The 14522-nt window shown below is 39.7% G+C and overlaps 2 protein-coding genes across 4 annotated transcripts; one reads left to right on the top strand and one right to left on the bottom strand.

Moving 5' to 3' along the window:
* The first annotated feature begins 4805 nt into the window (after positions 1 to 4805).
* Positions 4806 to 7153, top strand: LOC126802943 (uncharacterized). The gene is given in 5 exon segments (XM_050530671.1): positions 4806 to 5374; positions 5470 to 5721; positions 6026 to 6207; positions 6210 to 6319; positions 6321 to 7153. Coding segments are annotated over 5 exon segments (1497 nt in total). The 3' UTR covers positions 6705 to 7153.
* Positions 7154 to 9724: 2571 nt separating this feature from the next.
* LOC126798862 (chloride channel protein CLC-c) lies at positions 9725 to 14297 on the bottom strand. 3 transcript variants are annotated; one of them, XM_050525941.1, is made up of 8 exons: positions 14068 to 14297; positions 13733 to 13965; positions 13209 to 13409; positions 12886 to 13063; positions 12347 to 12609; positions 11547 to 11816; positions 10304 to 11429; positions 9725 to 10143 (listed from the first exon to the last, which is right to left on the bottom strand). In XM_050525941.1, the coding sequence occupies exons 2-8, from the start codon at positions 13942 to 13944 to the stop codon at positions 10051 to 10053; spliced, it is 2343 nt and encodes a 780-aa protein (XP_050381898.1). In that variant the 5' UTR covers positions 13945 to 13965; positions 14068 to 14297; the 3' UTR covers positions 9725 to 10050. The 3 variants fall into 3 exon arrangements, with proteins under 3 accessions (XP_050381898.1, XP_050381906.1, XP_050381914.1); XM_050525949.1 differs by having other exon boundaries at positions 13733 to 13958; XM_050525957.1 differs by lacking the exons at positions 13733 to 13965; positions 14068 to 14297 and having other exon boundaries at positions 9726 to 10143; positions 12886 to 13068; positions 13209 to 13356.
* Positions 14298 to 14522: the final 225 nt, after the last annotated feature.

Below are 14522 nucleotides of genomic sequence, written 5' to 3'. Positions count from 1 at the left end.
AAGATTCTCACAATTCATGCGGAAGGTTGGTTACAAGTAGAGTAATTCATACCATACTTTGTTTCTCAAACATCAACAAGGAAATATTACAACTTTGATTTATCTATGTTGATGATATGGTAATAACTGGCGATAACACTGTGGAGACAGATAGATTACAAAAACAGTTGGCCTCTGAGTTTGAGCTGAAGGACTTGGGTGAACTAAGGTACTTCTTAGGCATTGCGGTAGCCAGGGGAAGTGAAGGGATCTACTTGTGTCAGAGAAAGTACATCCTCGATATATTGACAGAAACATGCATGTTAGATTACACACCTGTTGACAGTCCTATTGAGCAAAATAATCATTTAGCATAATATCAAGATCAAATACCTATTGATCGAGCTCGTTATTAGAGACTAGTTGGGCGATTGATTTACTTGACTCATACTAGACCAGATCTTGCATATGCAGTAAGTGTGGTAAGTCAATACATGCATAATCCGAGTAAGGATCACATAAATGGTATTGTGAGAATTTCAAGGTACTTGAAGTCAGCTCCGTGGAGAGGAGTGATGTTTTATAAACACAACAATATTCTTGAAGCATGTGGCTTTACAAATGCAGATTGAGCTAGAAATATCACAGACAGACGGTCAACATCAAGTTACTTTACATTTACGGGAGGTAATTTAGTTACATGGAAGAGCAAGAAACAAACAGTTGTGGGACTTGTGGCACGATCTAGTGCGGAAGCTGAGTACATAGGTATGGCTCATGGTGTGTGTGAGTTACTATGGCTGAGAAACCTGTTACTTGATTTGGGTGTCAAATTAAAAAGTACCATGAAACTGTACTGTGACAACTGGGTAGCAATTGATTTCTCACAAAATCTAGTACAACATAATTGCACTAAACATGTAGAGGTTGATCATTACTTCATAAAAGAAAAGCTAGATGCCAATCTCATCAGTGTTCTTTTTGTTCCCATACAAAAGCAGCTGTCAGATATATTAACAAAAAGTGTTTCCAGAAAAGTCTTTAATGATTTACTTAGCAAGTTTGACATGATTGATATGTATGCGCTAACTTGAGAGAGAGTGTTAAGATGAGCATGCTAATGTGAAACAACACAACACACCAACAGTAGCACACAATCCTTGACATACAAGCCTGCAAATCTTCACCATTGACAAAACTGTCAATATCTTCAATGCATCAGTAAATTCCAAACTGTATATTAGTAGAATAGTTACACTAACAACTTTATATAAGAGCAGCACCAGTACCGTAAGTTTGTAATAGATAGTTGAATATCAAGTATATACACCAATTATGGTTTCAATCTCTCTTGATTTCATCTAGTTTAACTTCAACTTTATCCGACGACACGGTTTGGGCCGAAGAATCCTCAAGTGTTGTCACGACCCCGAAATTTCGAATGATAAAAGTTCGAATTCGAAGTCATGAAAACTCTAAAATAATCTCAAATATATGGAAATCATCTTACAACAACAGTGTATCAAAACTGAGTTCACAGTATGATTCAGTTGACTTGAATAATACATCACCAGTTAATACACTCAAGTATTAAAACAATTGGAAATATAATATTCACTAAATGCTCATCACAACAGAAGAAGAAAACCCTCAGTAATCATCTGAGTAAGCTCTCCGAGCCTGCTAATCCTCACCAGCAGATCTATTCCCTACACCATTGATTTGGTGCACCGAGATTGTAAACACCAACCCGGTAAGCTTTTCAGCCCGTATGAATAAATCAACATTTAAAAATACATCACATACAAAGAAAATATACAAATAATATTTTTAAAACATGTGTATTCAAGAGACTCTGGCAGCCCACCTGGTTACCCGTAACAAATAACATATTAAAATATGAGTACACATGAGACCCAGGTAGCTCACCTGGTTACCCGTAACAAATAACACACTAAAATTTGAGTACTCATGAGACCTGGGCAGCCCACCTGGTTACCCGTAAGGCAGCCCACATGGTTACCAAAATGTCATTTTAAAACATGTGTACTCATGAGATGAGCAGCCCACCTGGTTACCCCTCATCAAGTACAAGGCATACAGACTAGACCTCTAACTGATCGTAACCAACACCCGACTAAGACATGGTTCCGATTTATATGACATCACCATCCGAAGACCAGAAAACGTTTTAACAAGACTCAATGTTAAAACCACGTACAATATAACAATCCACACATGTTTATGTACTACAACCAAGCAACTCTTGCACAACAATATATATAAACTCACTCCAATAATTCATTCTACCGGAAGGTACATTACCTCCCCTTCCGGTCCCATCCGCCATAATTAATCGAAAATAATAAAATTTCATACTTTAATAAATAAAAACTATAACGTTATATAATATAGCAAACTATATATATGAATTGTATTTACCATTTTTATACATATAGACGACTCACTATATTATATCGACATGACAGTTCACTCATTTAAAGAAATCATAAATACAAGTCACCGCCAAGAGTTTACTTGTCACCGTGAGATTTACTCACCTTATTTCCTGCGTGCAACTTTTACGGCACCAAAAGAGATTCTCTCACTCGTTTCGTCGGTCACCTAGTAGCATAACAATGTGCTTAGAAAATGACCCACATAACAACATATGAATATTAATTACAGTTAAAAACATTGTTTTTCACGCAAACACTATTCACGGACACCTATTCACAAAAACACAGTTCACGCGCGTGGGGTTCACGCGCCACTCTCTGACAGCCGCGTGTGGTGCTTGTGTGCCACCCAACCAGCCGCGCGTGGCCTCGCCTGCTGCCATCAAAACCCTCCAATCCTCTACCTACAACCTTCCTAGGCCTAATACTCACCTAATAGCACGGACACGGACACGAGTGTCCGTATTGGACACGATTCGATACGTAGACACAACATATAGAAATTTGTTTGGACACGGACACGTGGTAGACACGTTAATTAAATATTAGTTTTAATATATATTTATTAAAAAAATTAATTTATACATTTGAAAGTATTTAGATGTATACATATGTCAAAGTGTGTATTAAAATAATGAAAACATAACTTGTTGGAATGGCTAAAGACTTAATAAGTACCTTGAATAACCAAGGTTCGAATCTCACCACAAGCATTCTTATTTTTATCACGAGTTTCTCTCATTATATATATTAAAGTGTGCATAAATATAACAAAAACTAAATCTGTTGGAATGGTTGTAGAGTTGTTGGGTGTCTTGGATGACCAAAATTCGAATCTCACCATAAACACTCACTTTTATCATGAGTTGGGATATGTCCGCGTGTCCGGGCCGAGTTGGGGCGTGTCCGATTCAGATACTCGGTTGTTGCTGAGACGCGGCGCAGAGTGGGTCGTCGCTACCACCAGTCGACGCGGCTTGGCCGTGCGGTTCCAACGACACTGGCGGTGTCGTGCACGGTGGCCGGAGGAAGGAGATAGTCGGTGAGAAAGATTTGGCTGAAAGGGGAAATCGGGTCGGGGCGGCTCGGTTTCGTGTTTTAGTGTTTCTGATTTGAAGTTTCCAAAAAAGTCCTTTTATAGCTTTCTAAAATCGGAAACCAATTTTCCGTTGCTAACAACTTTCAAACATGATGTCCGATTAAGGTGTGCGCGTGTTTAAGAACTCGTATCGACAAGCTCTACAACTTCTGTAGATTAAAGTTTTCAGAGATGAGCGACGGAATAAAAGTCAACTCTTAAACCACTGAAAACGTAACGTTTTTCAACCTTAAATTCCTGAAATGTGATTTTACTCAAATTACCAAGCATAATAATTTGCGAGAAATTAAAAGAATTTAAACTAAAAAATCCGGATTATTACAAGTGTAGTTGCCTCCACTCCCATTTTGGCACTGGCACCCTGAAAATAAACAAATACAGATAAAAATAAACAGTGTGTAACAGTAAAACAATACAAAAAAAAAATACCCCAAACTGGAGATACAATCAGACACCTGAATTGGGTTTAAGAAAGAAAACACTAAAACCATCCAAAAATAAAATTGATACCTGAACTTATTACTGCCTAGAGAGAACAGAGAGACGGCGACGGGTTCAGACTTCAAACTTTAAGGTTGAAATAATAGTCTGGAGACTACTGATTAGGGCTGGCCAAATTCGGTTCGGGTCGGTTTTTGGCCCAAACCATTTTCGAAACCGACTCATTCGGTTGGGCCAAAACAAAAACCGAAACCATAATTGAATGAGTTGACCGAATTTTGAATCGGGTCGGGTTCGGTTATGGTTTTAACCGAATTTATTGTAAATGGGCTGATAATTCGACCCAATTGCAAATTTTTTAAAATTTGCATGAGGTGGGAGTCGAAACCCTTACCTCTTAGGTGTAGAGAATGGTAAGGAACCACTGCGACAAACTTAGTTCTTGTTATTTTTTGTGCAAACAATAACTTTATTAACTTATAACTAATTTATTATTATTTTTAATACATAAAAATTAATTCGGTTTATAAACGGTCGGTTCAACCTATGAAATCATTTTCGAACCATATCATTTCGGTTTTGGACTTCTTGAATCCATTTTCCAATCTATTTGAAATCGATTCGGTCGCCAAACCATATATTCGGTTCGGTTCGGTCGATTCATCCATTTACAATCGGTTTATGCCCAGCCCTACTACTGATGAGGCTGAGCAGGTGCATGTCACGTGATACCTATAAGAAAGTAAATAAATTATTATATTTACTTAGTGTAAAAAATGTATTACCATTTTGAACATGCACTAGGTTTTTAAAGGGGAGAAATGGAAATGGCGGCTGGGCGGCGCGTGAGGGCCTTCAAGTGGTGGATGAACCACCGAGGCATCCAATGCAGCGACGCCCTCGACCTGACGCTCCCCGCCGCCACCCAGTCCCTCTCCATCACAGCCCTCACCGACCTCCACGTCGGCGACGCCGTTGCCACAATCCCCAAGTCCGCCTGTCTCACCGTCGTCACCACCTCTGCGCGTGACGTCATCGACGCCGCGGGTCTCGACGGTAGCCTCGGCCTCGCGGCGGCGATCATGCACTAGCGGAGCCTCGGGGAGCAGTTGCCGTACTTGGCGGTGCTGCCGGAGCGGGAGGCGATTCCGCTCGTGTGGACGGCGGCGGAGCTGCTGAGGGGGACGGAGCTGGAGGGGACGGTGAAGGAGGATAGGGCGGTGATGTTGGAGGATTGGAAGGAGAGCATTGCGCCATTGCAGGGGCAAATTGGTCCACAATTTGAGAGGTTTTTCGGGTTTGAGGATTACTTGGCTGCTAGAACTCTGATTGCTTCTAGGTCTTTCCAGATTGGTGATCACTACCACGGAGTCGGAATGGTTCCTCTTGCCGACATGTAAGCTCTACTTGGTTTGTTTTGAATGTGAATGTGATGATGTTTGGTTTTTTTTGAGATTTTGATTATCTGATTGGTCAGTTGGTTTGGTTCAGTTTCAATCACAAGACGGGGGCGGAGGATGTGCGTCTGAATACCTCTGCATCTAGTGAATCCGAGGAGGGTGAGAGTGGCGGCGAAGATGGCAATGCGTATGGTAATGAGTCTAGTACTAGTACAACTTCGAGTGTTGGTCCCAGTACTGGTGCTGGTGCTACTGATGATGTGGTTTCTAGTGATGGTGGGGATGATGATTTGGAGATGGTTATGGTGAAAGATGTTAAGCCCGGGGCTGAGGTTTGTCACTGGTGCTTTAAATTGAATGCCTTTCCACTCTGAATGTTTACAATGCGAAATAGGAGTTCAATATATCATGGATAACTCTAGAGCTATATTGCCTGCCATTTAGGAAACTATATCTTTCCGGCGTAGTATATTGAAGTATTGAACGAATATGTTTCCACCAAGAGTTTCCTTTGTGCACCGTATGGTGTAGTAAATAGCATTGGACTTTCCCGTGTGCGCTGTATCGTGTAATGCAGTACATAACATTGAACTAGGCAGTTTACAAGTGACATGTATCAACTCCTGATACTTGTGTGAAATCCATAGTCCAGACAGCACTTCACAGATTATGCCTGATGTGAAATGCTGCTTCTCTGAAATTATTTTATTAACCCCATGCTTATTTTCTCGGGTCTTCAATATCTACAGGTTATTGGGTAATGCTGCACTTCTTCATAGATGTGGATTTACAGAGCCAGATAATCCTTTTGCCATTGTGAATATCGACTTGGACTTGTACTTAAGTGGAGTGAGTCTTTGTTTTCTGGTCAGCATCGTAGAGCGAGACTATCTTTGTGGAGAAGACTAGGATACTCTGGATGTGCCAGCCACGACTCGGAATTATTGTGAGATTTCCTTCAATGGGGAACCCCCAAATGAGCTGCTGCTGCTTTTGTTGTACATAGTTTTGTTACAACAGGATGCATATGATAAGATTGATCTGGCTCTAACAACTGCGGGCAATTCCAACGGGCATGTGGGCGGCATTTTATCAGATAAAAGTGAAAAATTGTCCGTCATAACTGCTGAATTCAGTGAAGCCGTGTTGCTGACAACTTCTGTGTGTAATGCTCTCTTGTCCCTTGCGGATATGCGGGAAAGCTTTTATGGTAGAAACTCAATAGAAGACGACATTGAAGCACTGAAAAGGTGTTGTAGTATAAAAGAGAAAAAGTTGTACCATTCATTGATGCTACGGAGAATGAAGGGACAGGTCACTTATTAGTATTCACGTCATTTCTTTCATGCATTGCCTGATTTAGGCATCTTCTTAGTGCTTTCTCTCCGTCTAAGTGCGGAGAGATACACACTGCTGCTGCTGTGCTGCTATGAAAGTGAAAATTTTGGTGAGACTATTATGAAGCCAACTGTGGAATGTCGCCATTGTTTGCCCTCAAACCTGATAATCGCAATTGCCTTCTCGCATGCCCAACAGCTCAATTTTCCTTCTTCCAAATTTGTTTTTGTTTATACAGATTGACTTGGAGCATTGAATCGAATTTAACTTGCTGTCTTTATCCAATTCCCCTCTTTGCTTTATCAGTAGACAGAAGTTTCCAACGATTATAGTCACTGTAAAGCATACAAATTCATTGTTTCGGTCTGAACTTCTCCAAAACCTACCTCAAAGGAAGTCTTTTGGACGGCTTGACCAAAGAATAGGTTGAGATATCAACACTCCTAGGGAAAAAGAGAAGAAAAACAAAATTATTACATTAGAGATACAGGCAAAAGTAATTTGATATCAGAGATACATGCAAACGTAATATGGGTTTTTCGTGCATCTGATACCAAAAACAATTATAGAAAGTCTTGGGTAAGTCAGCTTGAGTGTAATCTATTTAGACTCTGAAAGATAAATACAGATGTTTGTATTTCTCATATATATTACTCTGAAAGATAAATGGAATGATAGAGATACCACAAAGAGGGTTCTGGGCATTACCTCTGCAAACAACTTTTAATGCCAAAGATCAAACTGACCACACCTTTGCTTACTACGTACGACGCGATGATTTCTGTGTTTCAGCAACCAATCCAACCATGATCCTGAAAGAGTGAGTCAAAACAAATTCAGATTAAGATAAATCAGAATCATGTTTATAAGGTACTGCATAACAAACTATAGCAGTTCGGAGCCAATTCGTAAAGCTCTTGAAAACAGAGTACTGATATTCCCATTTGTAGTTCGCTATACTTGAATTGTCATCGGCACTTCTCCTCAACTCGTGGGTGACTGCGTTTGATTTTCTTCGCTTCCGCGTACTCCTCTCTACCCAGGACGTTTTGTCCCCCCCCCCCCCCTTTTGTTTGGTTAGTTTACGGTAGTATCCTTCCGCCGGTTTTTAGACTTTCGTGAAGAATAATAAAATTGTGGGCTTTTGCGGCAATTCAAAATTTCAACTTTCCTTATTAATTTTTTTTTAGGGAGAGGACGACATTAGTCACATTATAGAATTAAAACATGATTTTATTTTAAGATATTAAGAATTATTATAAATAAGAGTGTTATTTTAGATTTTAAAGAAAAATATTAATATTTTAGGCTTCTTATAAAAAAGTCTATATTGACACATGAAATGAGAAAAAAGTCATGAAATATTTCAAAATTAGAAAAAAGTCGAATTGCTAAAAGCTTAAAGCGTTGCCCTTGAATTTCATGATATTTACACGTTGCCACAGACTTTTATTATTTCCCGAAAAAAACATACATGAGCTTCAAATCCTGACTGAGCCTCGGCGACCAAGGCAGGGAGGTGGATGAAATATGCCCGGCGTCATCTTCTTCTTGGGTAACACAGCTAAAGCACTTGTCGTCAGCACCTTTGTGCGTGCGAACAGTATGAACCAATCGATATTTGGACCTTCTTTTGTCTGAGCTCTTGTTTGAAAGAAGTATAGCAGCTCCTCCCATCCGAAATAAACAATTTGAAACGAGCTTTGAATGATAGTTGACAATCAAGATTCCAATGTCCTTGAGCTTTATCGATGTCCTGGCAAAAAAGCTCGTCAATGGCACCATACATCAGTGCCTCAGCTTCTTTCCTGGCTTCTTTCATTGAGGGATTTGGAGGAATGTTGAGTACAGCCTCTGGAAGATATGTTGAATCACTAAGGCCGAATCTCTTAAGGATCATTCTCTGGAACTGTAGATTCTCCTAAGTGAACGAACCAGTCATCGTAGACTGACCCATAAAAATCTTTTTTGTACATTTTCGAGTTTCTCCTCTGTGAACGAAATTTTGTGTTGTGACAGATGCTGTGATAGGTAGTGTGACTGGTGACAGTAGTTGTGATAGGTAGTGTGACAGCGGGTGTGACAGCGGGTGTGACAATAGTTGTGACAGCATATGTGACAAGATCTGTGACAACATCTGTGATAGGTAGTGTGACAGCGGGTGTGACAGGATCTGTGACGGCATCTGTGACAAGATCTGTGATAGGTAGTGTGACGGCAGGTGTGATAGTGGTTTGATAGCAGGTGTGGCAATTAGTGTAAATAGATAGTGTGACAGTTTCTGTGACAGTGGGTGTGATAGTGGTTGTGACAATAGGTGTGACAGTTAAGAGATAGTGTGATAGTGGTTGTGACAGGAGGTGTGATATGCATAGAGGAAATGTGAAAGTATGCGAAATTTTGTTAAAATTCAAATGAGATTAGTATAAATATGCTCAGAATGAAGAGAATAGCTAGAATTAGGGAACCTTGAGCTTTGGTTTCGCCGGAATTGTTTAGAGCATCTCCATCGATGGCGACAACCCTTTGCGATGGTTGTTGCACCTTGTACGGTTGGTTGATTCGGTGTGGGTAGTATATCAAATGAAAGAGGGGAGCGAGATCTTTCTAACGATACTAATTTCGTCAAAATCTGTCGTCGGACGGAAAAGTTATGACTGGAATTAGAAAAAAAAAAAGAGTGAAAAATGGCAAAACAGTCCAGAAAATATTTTTAAAGTGATTTTTTTTCTAATTTTGTTGATCTTATTCTAATTTTCACATTTCGAATTTTCACTTAAATGTGATGACTTTTTTATAATTAATTCATAAATAGTAACTTTTTTAAAATATAAGTTAGGAGATGGTACATTTTTATAATTTATCCTAATATTTATTGAGTTGTGAGTAAAAATAGTTTTTAAAAGAAACCTTAGAAGCTGCTATGAGTGACCTATAAATTAAAATTATAAATCAATGCATATACACGAAGGGAGACATGCACGGAATCTCTTGTATACTTGTCTGTGCATAGAAATGAATTTTATCCCAGTCTATACTACTTGGGCAGGTCTTAAATAGTTTTACATAGTTCTTTATGCATCCATGGACAATTGGACATCAACATACGACAGACACGAGCAAGTTTAGTAATCCTGAGATTATTGTCCAGTCATAGCTATAATTCCTATAAACTTTCTTCTTCAAACTAAACCTTGCTTGTTCATACACCACCTCAAGTTCCAGTACGTAGTTGCAATCACTGGCAAACAATCGACGAACAAGGTAGCATTAAACAGATCAATGGATATATTGCACCGTCAAAATTTTGTTGAACTTAATCAACCCTCTTGATCTAGTTGTTGTGAGGCTTGATATTAGGGAAGAGTCCCAGAATGTGCTCTGGCATAAAGTCATGCCGTGTCAGAATTCCGACAATTGGAGATCTCTGCCATTTGCAAACAAAGACAACAAAAACTACGTTAGATGTGTGCTTGCAGAGTTTGATGAGCAGCACTGAACTCTTGCTGAACTATAGAAACAAGGTAAAAATGAATTTGGATACAAATAAGGAAACCAAGTTGATATATTAAGGAGAAGGAACTTACCCCTTGGCTCTTTGGTACCAAACATAAGTGCCTGAGACCAAGTTGTCGAAACAGAATAGCAGCTTTGGCTAGTGACATTGTCTCAACCACTGTGTATGGGGATGCATTTGTAATAGGATGGAGGTCAACATACATTTCCATCTCTTCCTCTTCTATATCAAGATCTTCCACTTTGAGTCCCTTTCCTGATCCTGCCTTAGCAAAATCAAATGCACCAAATCTGCGTAAGATTTCTTCTCCTTGAAGAACCCTCTCCTTTGAAAAGACCTTACCATTGAGCAAAGTAAGCAAATGGGACCTTAAAACAAGACCACACAACTCCGGAGTGTCTGAGAATGGTGGTTCATCAATCACTGGGAATCCATTATGCCCTGTAGTCCTCAAAGCATGCAGGATATAGCCTACTTTCTCAACACCTGCGAAGGTAACCAAAGGACCTGAAACAACATCACTTGTGACCAAATTCTTCATGTAAGGTTCTGCATGAGCCTCCAAATAAGGCAATCCCTTTATCTTAACAATTTGGTCATAAATTCCCTTGTTGAAGTTATCAGCCACAGTTTTTGAAATAAGCAGGACCAACATCACCAGGGGAAGCAACAGTATGTCATTGGTCAGTTCAAGCAAAATGATACATAGGGAAACTGTCATCCGCATAGTGCCACCAAGGAACGAGGCAGCTCCAAGTAGAGCAAAGAGGCCTGTGTCGAGACTAGATATTGATTCAAACAACCTCCCAACAAGACGACCATAGCAAGCTCCGGCTAGTATGACAGGGATGAAAAGTCCAGAGGGAATAGCAATGCCATATGTAACAACTCCAAGGATGAAAACAGCAGCAAAGAAGATGAAAAGAGAGTATATGTGGAATTCTTTTGTTGTATCGGTGCCAAATAAATTACGAATAGCATCATCATTTGTGTTCAGAAAGAGGGAGGCAATGTCATTGTAATATCCTGATGGGCAGTTGAAGCTTATATAGTTGCCAGCTTTACCAACAGTAGGACACTCAGTCTCGTCAGTAGGGCATTGGATGCACGTTGCAAACCATGGCAAGCCATAAGACACAGCTGACGTCAATAGGGCTATGGTGATAACAAGTAATATTTTTGCAGCTGCCCCCCTTCTGCAGATTAACAAAACCCAGAGAACTTTAACAGAAATGGAAAGTAAACAATAAATATATTATTGTATCAGCAAGTAATATAGTAGTGTGATATCATTCCCTCGAAACATGACTTACTCATGAATGATGCTATAAGTTCGAATGACCTTGTCAACAAGATAGTTATATATGCTTCCAAAAATTCCTCCAAAAACACCAAGGAGTAATACCGCTAGTATATCTGGAGCACTATATGTTGCATCAGCCGCACTGACATCGTACATGATCAGACCACCTTGCCCAAATAGGCCACAATTTCCTGTAGCACAGAACTGGATGAAACCTCTCAAAACAATTGCAACTACTGCTGTTGTGAAAAATGTTCTCCAGAGAAGTGCACTTCGCCACCTGAAGATGTCAGCAGAGAGAACACACAACTCAGAACCCCAATGTTCGCAAAACTGAAGGCATATTTCACCCAAAACTGATACTTCCCACAGTTATAGCAGCCAGAATCACGAAACATCATCTATGTTCGTTCTCTTTTAAAACCCTTCACATTTCTCCCATAATGTGTTCAGAATACCCATCACTTCTACCACTATGTAAGATATATACTAACCTAAAGAAACTTTACTGCTAGAGTCAATATGTCTAGAAGGCTTGAGAAATTTAAGATTGTAGAAAAGCTAAAGCCAACTGTGATGTGAATAAAGCATCGTTATGTAAACAATACTTGTTGAGTTATATATGAAATTTTTGGGGTAATTGACTAGTTGGCAACTTGGCATGGGCCAACTTAATGCAATTGCAAATTTTAACCCATTTTCTTTCACCATTGTTAGAGTTCTTTTCTAAGCATCTCTACTTTTCTGGCTCTGCTGTTTTCTAATACTTTTTTTCTCCAACTCATTATTCTTATGAGAGACTGAGAGTACCATGAAGCAGCTTCCTCAAGGGCAAAGAGAACCCCACCAACCGGAGCACGAAAGGCAGCAGCCACACCAGCTGCAGCACCACATGTAATCAAGTCTCGTCGGTCACGATCATTTTTGAAGTATCTTAGCCATGACCAGGTCAAATGATACTTGCGAGAACCCCCCTGCCCAAGCAAAGAGGCTATGCAAGCACCTGTATGTACCATGGGGCCTTCTTTACCAACCACAAATCCAGCAGAAACACAAAGAATGGAACCAAAAATCTGCAACAATCCAGAATGATATTAGATTGAATTTAAAAAAATTTGCTTCATATTTATCGAAAAAATTCAATCAAATATATTGAGAACTCGGAGGATCTGAAACATAAAGCAAAACTTTCAGCTCTGTGAAAGTATATCAAGAGAGCAGTTATTTAGGAGAAAATGTAGCAACAATGTTCATTTAATTTTCCTATAGGCAAATATGTTTACAACTTTACATGTTTGTACACAGATAAAGGGACTGAGGGGAAGAACATGACATCAACGTATGTGTACCTTGACAAACAGGGTGCTTGGAGCCAGTATTGAATATGCATCTATTCCGTTTAGATAAGCTTTGACCTCCGGAATACCAGAACCTGCTGCAGCAGGAGCAATAAAAGCACAAAGAGCTGCAGCAGCTGTTGCTAAACCTACATTCATGGCAGCATATACTCCAAAAGCCCTGTAATATCTGCACTAAAACCAATCATATTCCTATCAATTTAATCTTAAGATTGTATAAAACGATGAACAAGTAACAGATACACTTTTATTTTAGAATGAAGTAACAGATGATTAATAGACTCAGGTGGTAGAAAACTTGAAACAGGGCTTACTGCTCCTTTGCCATGAAACTGCTAGTCAAGAGCAATTTGTATCCAGAAATATTCTCGACTGCAATATTATTGAAGAAGCCAACTAGGCCAGTCACAAGCCCAATGACAAGTGCCAATGCCCACTTTAGCACCACATACTGAAGTATTCGACTCTTCTTTGCTGACCTCCAGTCCTGCTTAAATAGATCGTTTTCAAAAATCCTGCAATGTGCTAAAATAACTCAGCAAGAACTCAAACATTCTGAGACTCTATAACAGTTGGGAAATGAAGATCTTACAGAAACACAACTCTAAATACTGTTTGCACAGGCTAGAGACATCAAAGGTGAAATAATGCCAAAGTCAGCAACATATCTAAGATCCCATCACAAAATTCACACATATATGGCTCCTACTCAAACCCGAATCCTGGGTTTGGGAGCATTGAGCAAGCTTATATCGAAGACAACTCGATCAAGAGGACCAACAATCATGTAACGAATCATACAAATTGTAACAAAGCCCAAACTTGAAAAGGTGCTTACTCATAATCAAGGCTCTCGATGGGGCAGACATTGGAACCAACAATGGCAATCTGAGAAGTTGTGTTGGTGATCCTTCTGGTCAAAAGGGGTTCCCTGTAGCTGTGAGTCCTGCTGTTGTCATTATCCTCACCCTCCTTGTCCAACAAACCAAAGTTCTCAACGTCAACGAATTGGTTGGTGCCAACAAACACCGTATTCTTTTCTGGATCCATGATCACTCAAGCTCCTGCAAACTTAACCCTTCAAGATTAGCTCTTTACTAACCAAGAACCTAACTTGATTCAAGAAAACACAACCCAAATCAGAAAAAAGAACATCATATACTTGTAACTTACAGTTTGAACTGTATGATCGAAATGAGCACACACACACACACACAAGTTTGTGGGTTGCAGACTAGAGAGTCAACGATGGAACATCAAGTGTTGTGGTGACCATGTTCGAGTTTAGTGCCAGCAACAAGCAATGGTTAGATGTTGGGAATGGAGTCTGGACTTCTCTATAATCTATAGAATGTTTATATTACAGATACCAACAGGTTCCGATGTAACGGTTCCAGAAGGACGAGTGGTCAGATTGGTCAATAATAATGGTGCATGTTTGGTGTGGTGTATAATTGTGTATATATATAGTAATCTACTGTTAAATATTGTGGCGTATAAACTCTTCTCTCTTCATCCGGAATAGAACGTGACGGCGGGAAGCTTTTATCTTTTTGCTCTTAAATGTATATCTGAGTCGTGTGGACGGTGAGGTGTTCTGAAATATGTGGTGCTAGACTCTCCTACAT

Source organism: Argentina anserina, chromosome 1 (genome assembly GCF_933775445.1).
Source record: "Argentina anserina chromosome 1, drPotAnse1.1, whole genome shotgun sequence".
In the NCBI taxonomy this organism is placed as follows: Eukaryota; Viridiplantae; Streptophyta; class Magnoliopsida; order Rosales; family Rosaceae; genus Argentina; species Argentina anserina.
Note: the sequence above shows the minus strand (reverse complement) of the source record. Positions and strands in the feature narration are given on the sequence as shown.

Bases quoted from the DNA above. Each gene is read 5' to 3' on its own strand.
- LOC126798862 (XM_050525941.1), bottom strand. From the start codon at position 13,944: ATGGATCCAGAAAAGAATACGGTGTTTGTTGGCACCAACCAATTCGTT. The intron at 13,064-13,208 runs GTAAGCCCTGTT...GTTTTAGTGCAG, and splicing joins AGTTTCATGGCAAAGGAGCA to ATATTACAGGGCTTTTGGAG. The intron at 10,144-10,303 runs GTAAGTTCCTTC...TGCAAATGGCAG, and splicing joins TGGTACCAAAGAGCCAAGGG to AGATCTCCAATTGTCGGAAT.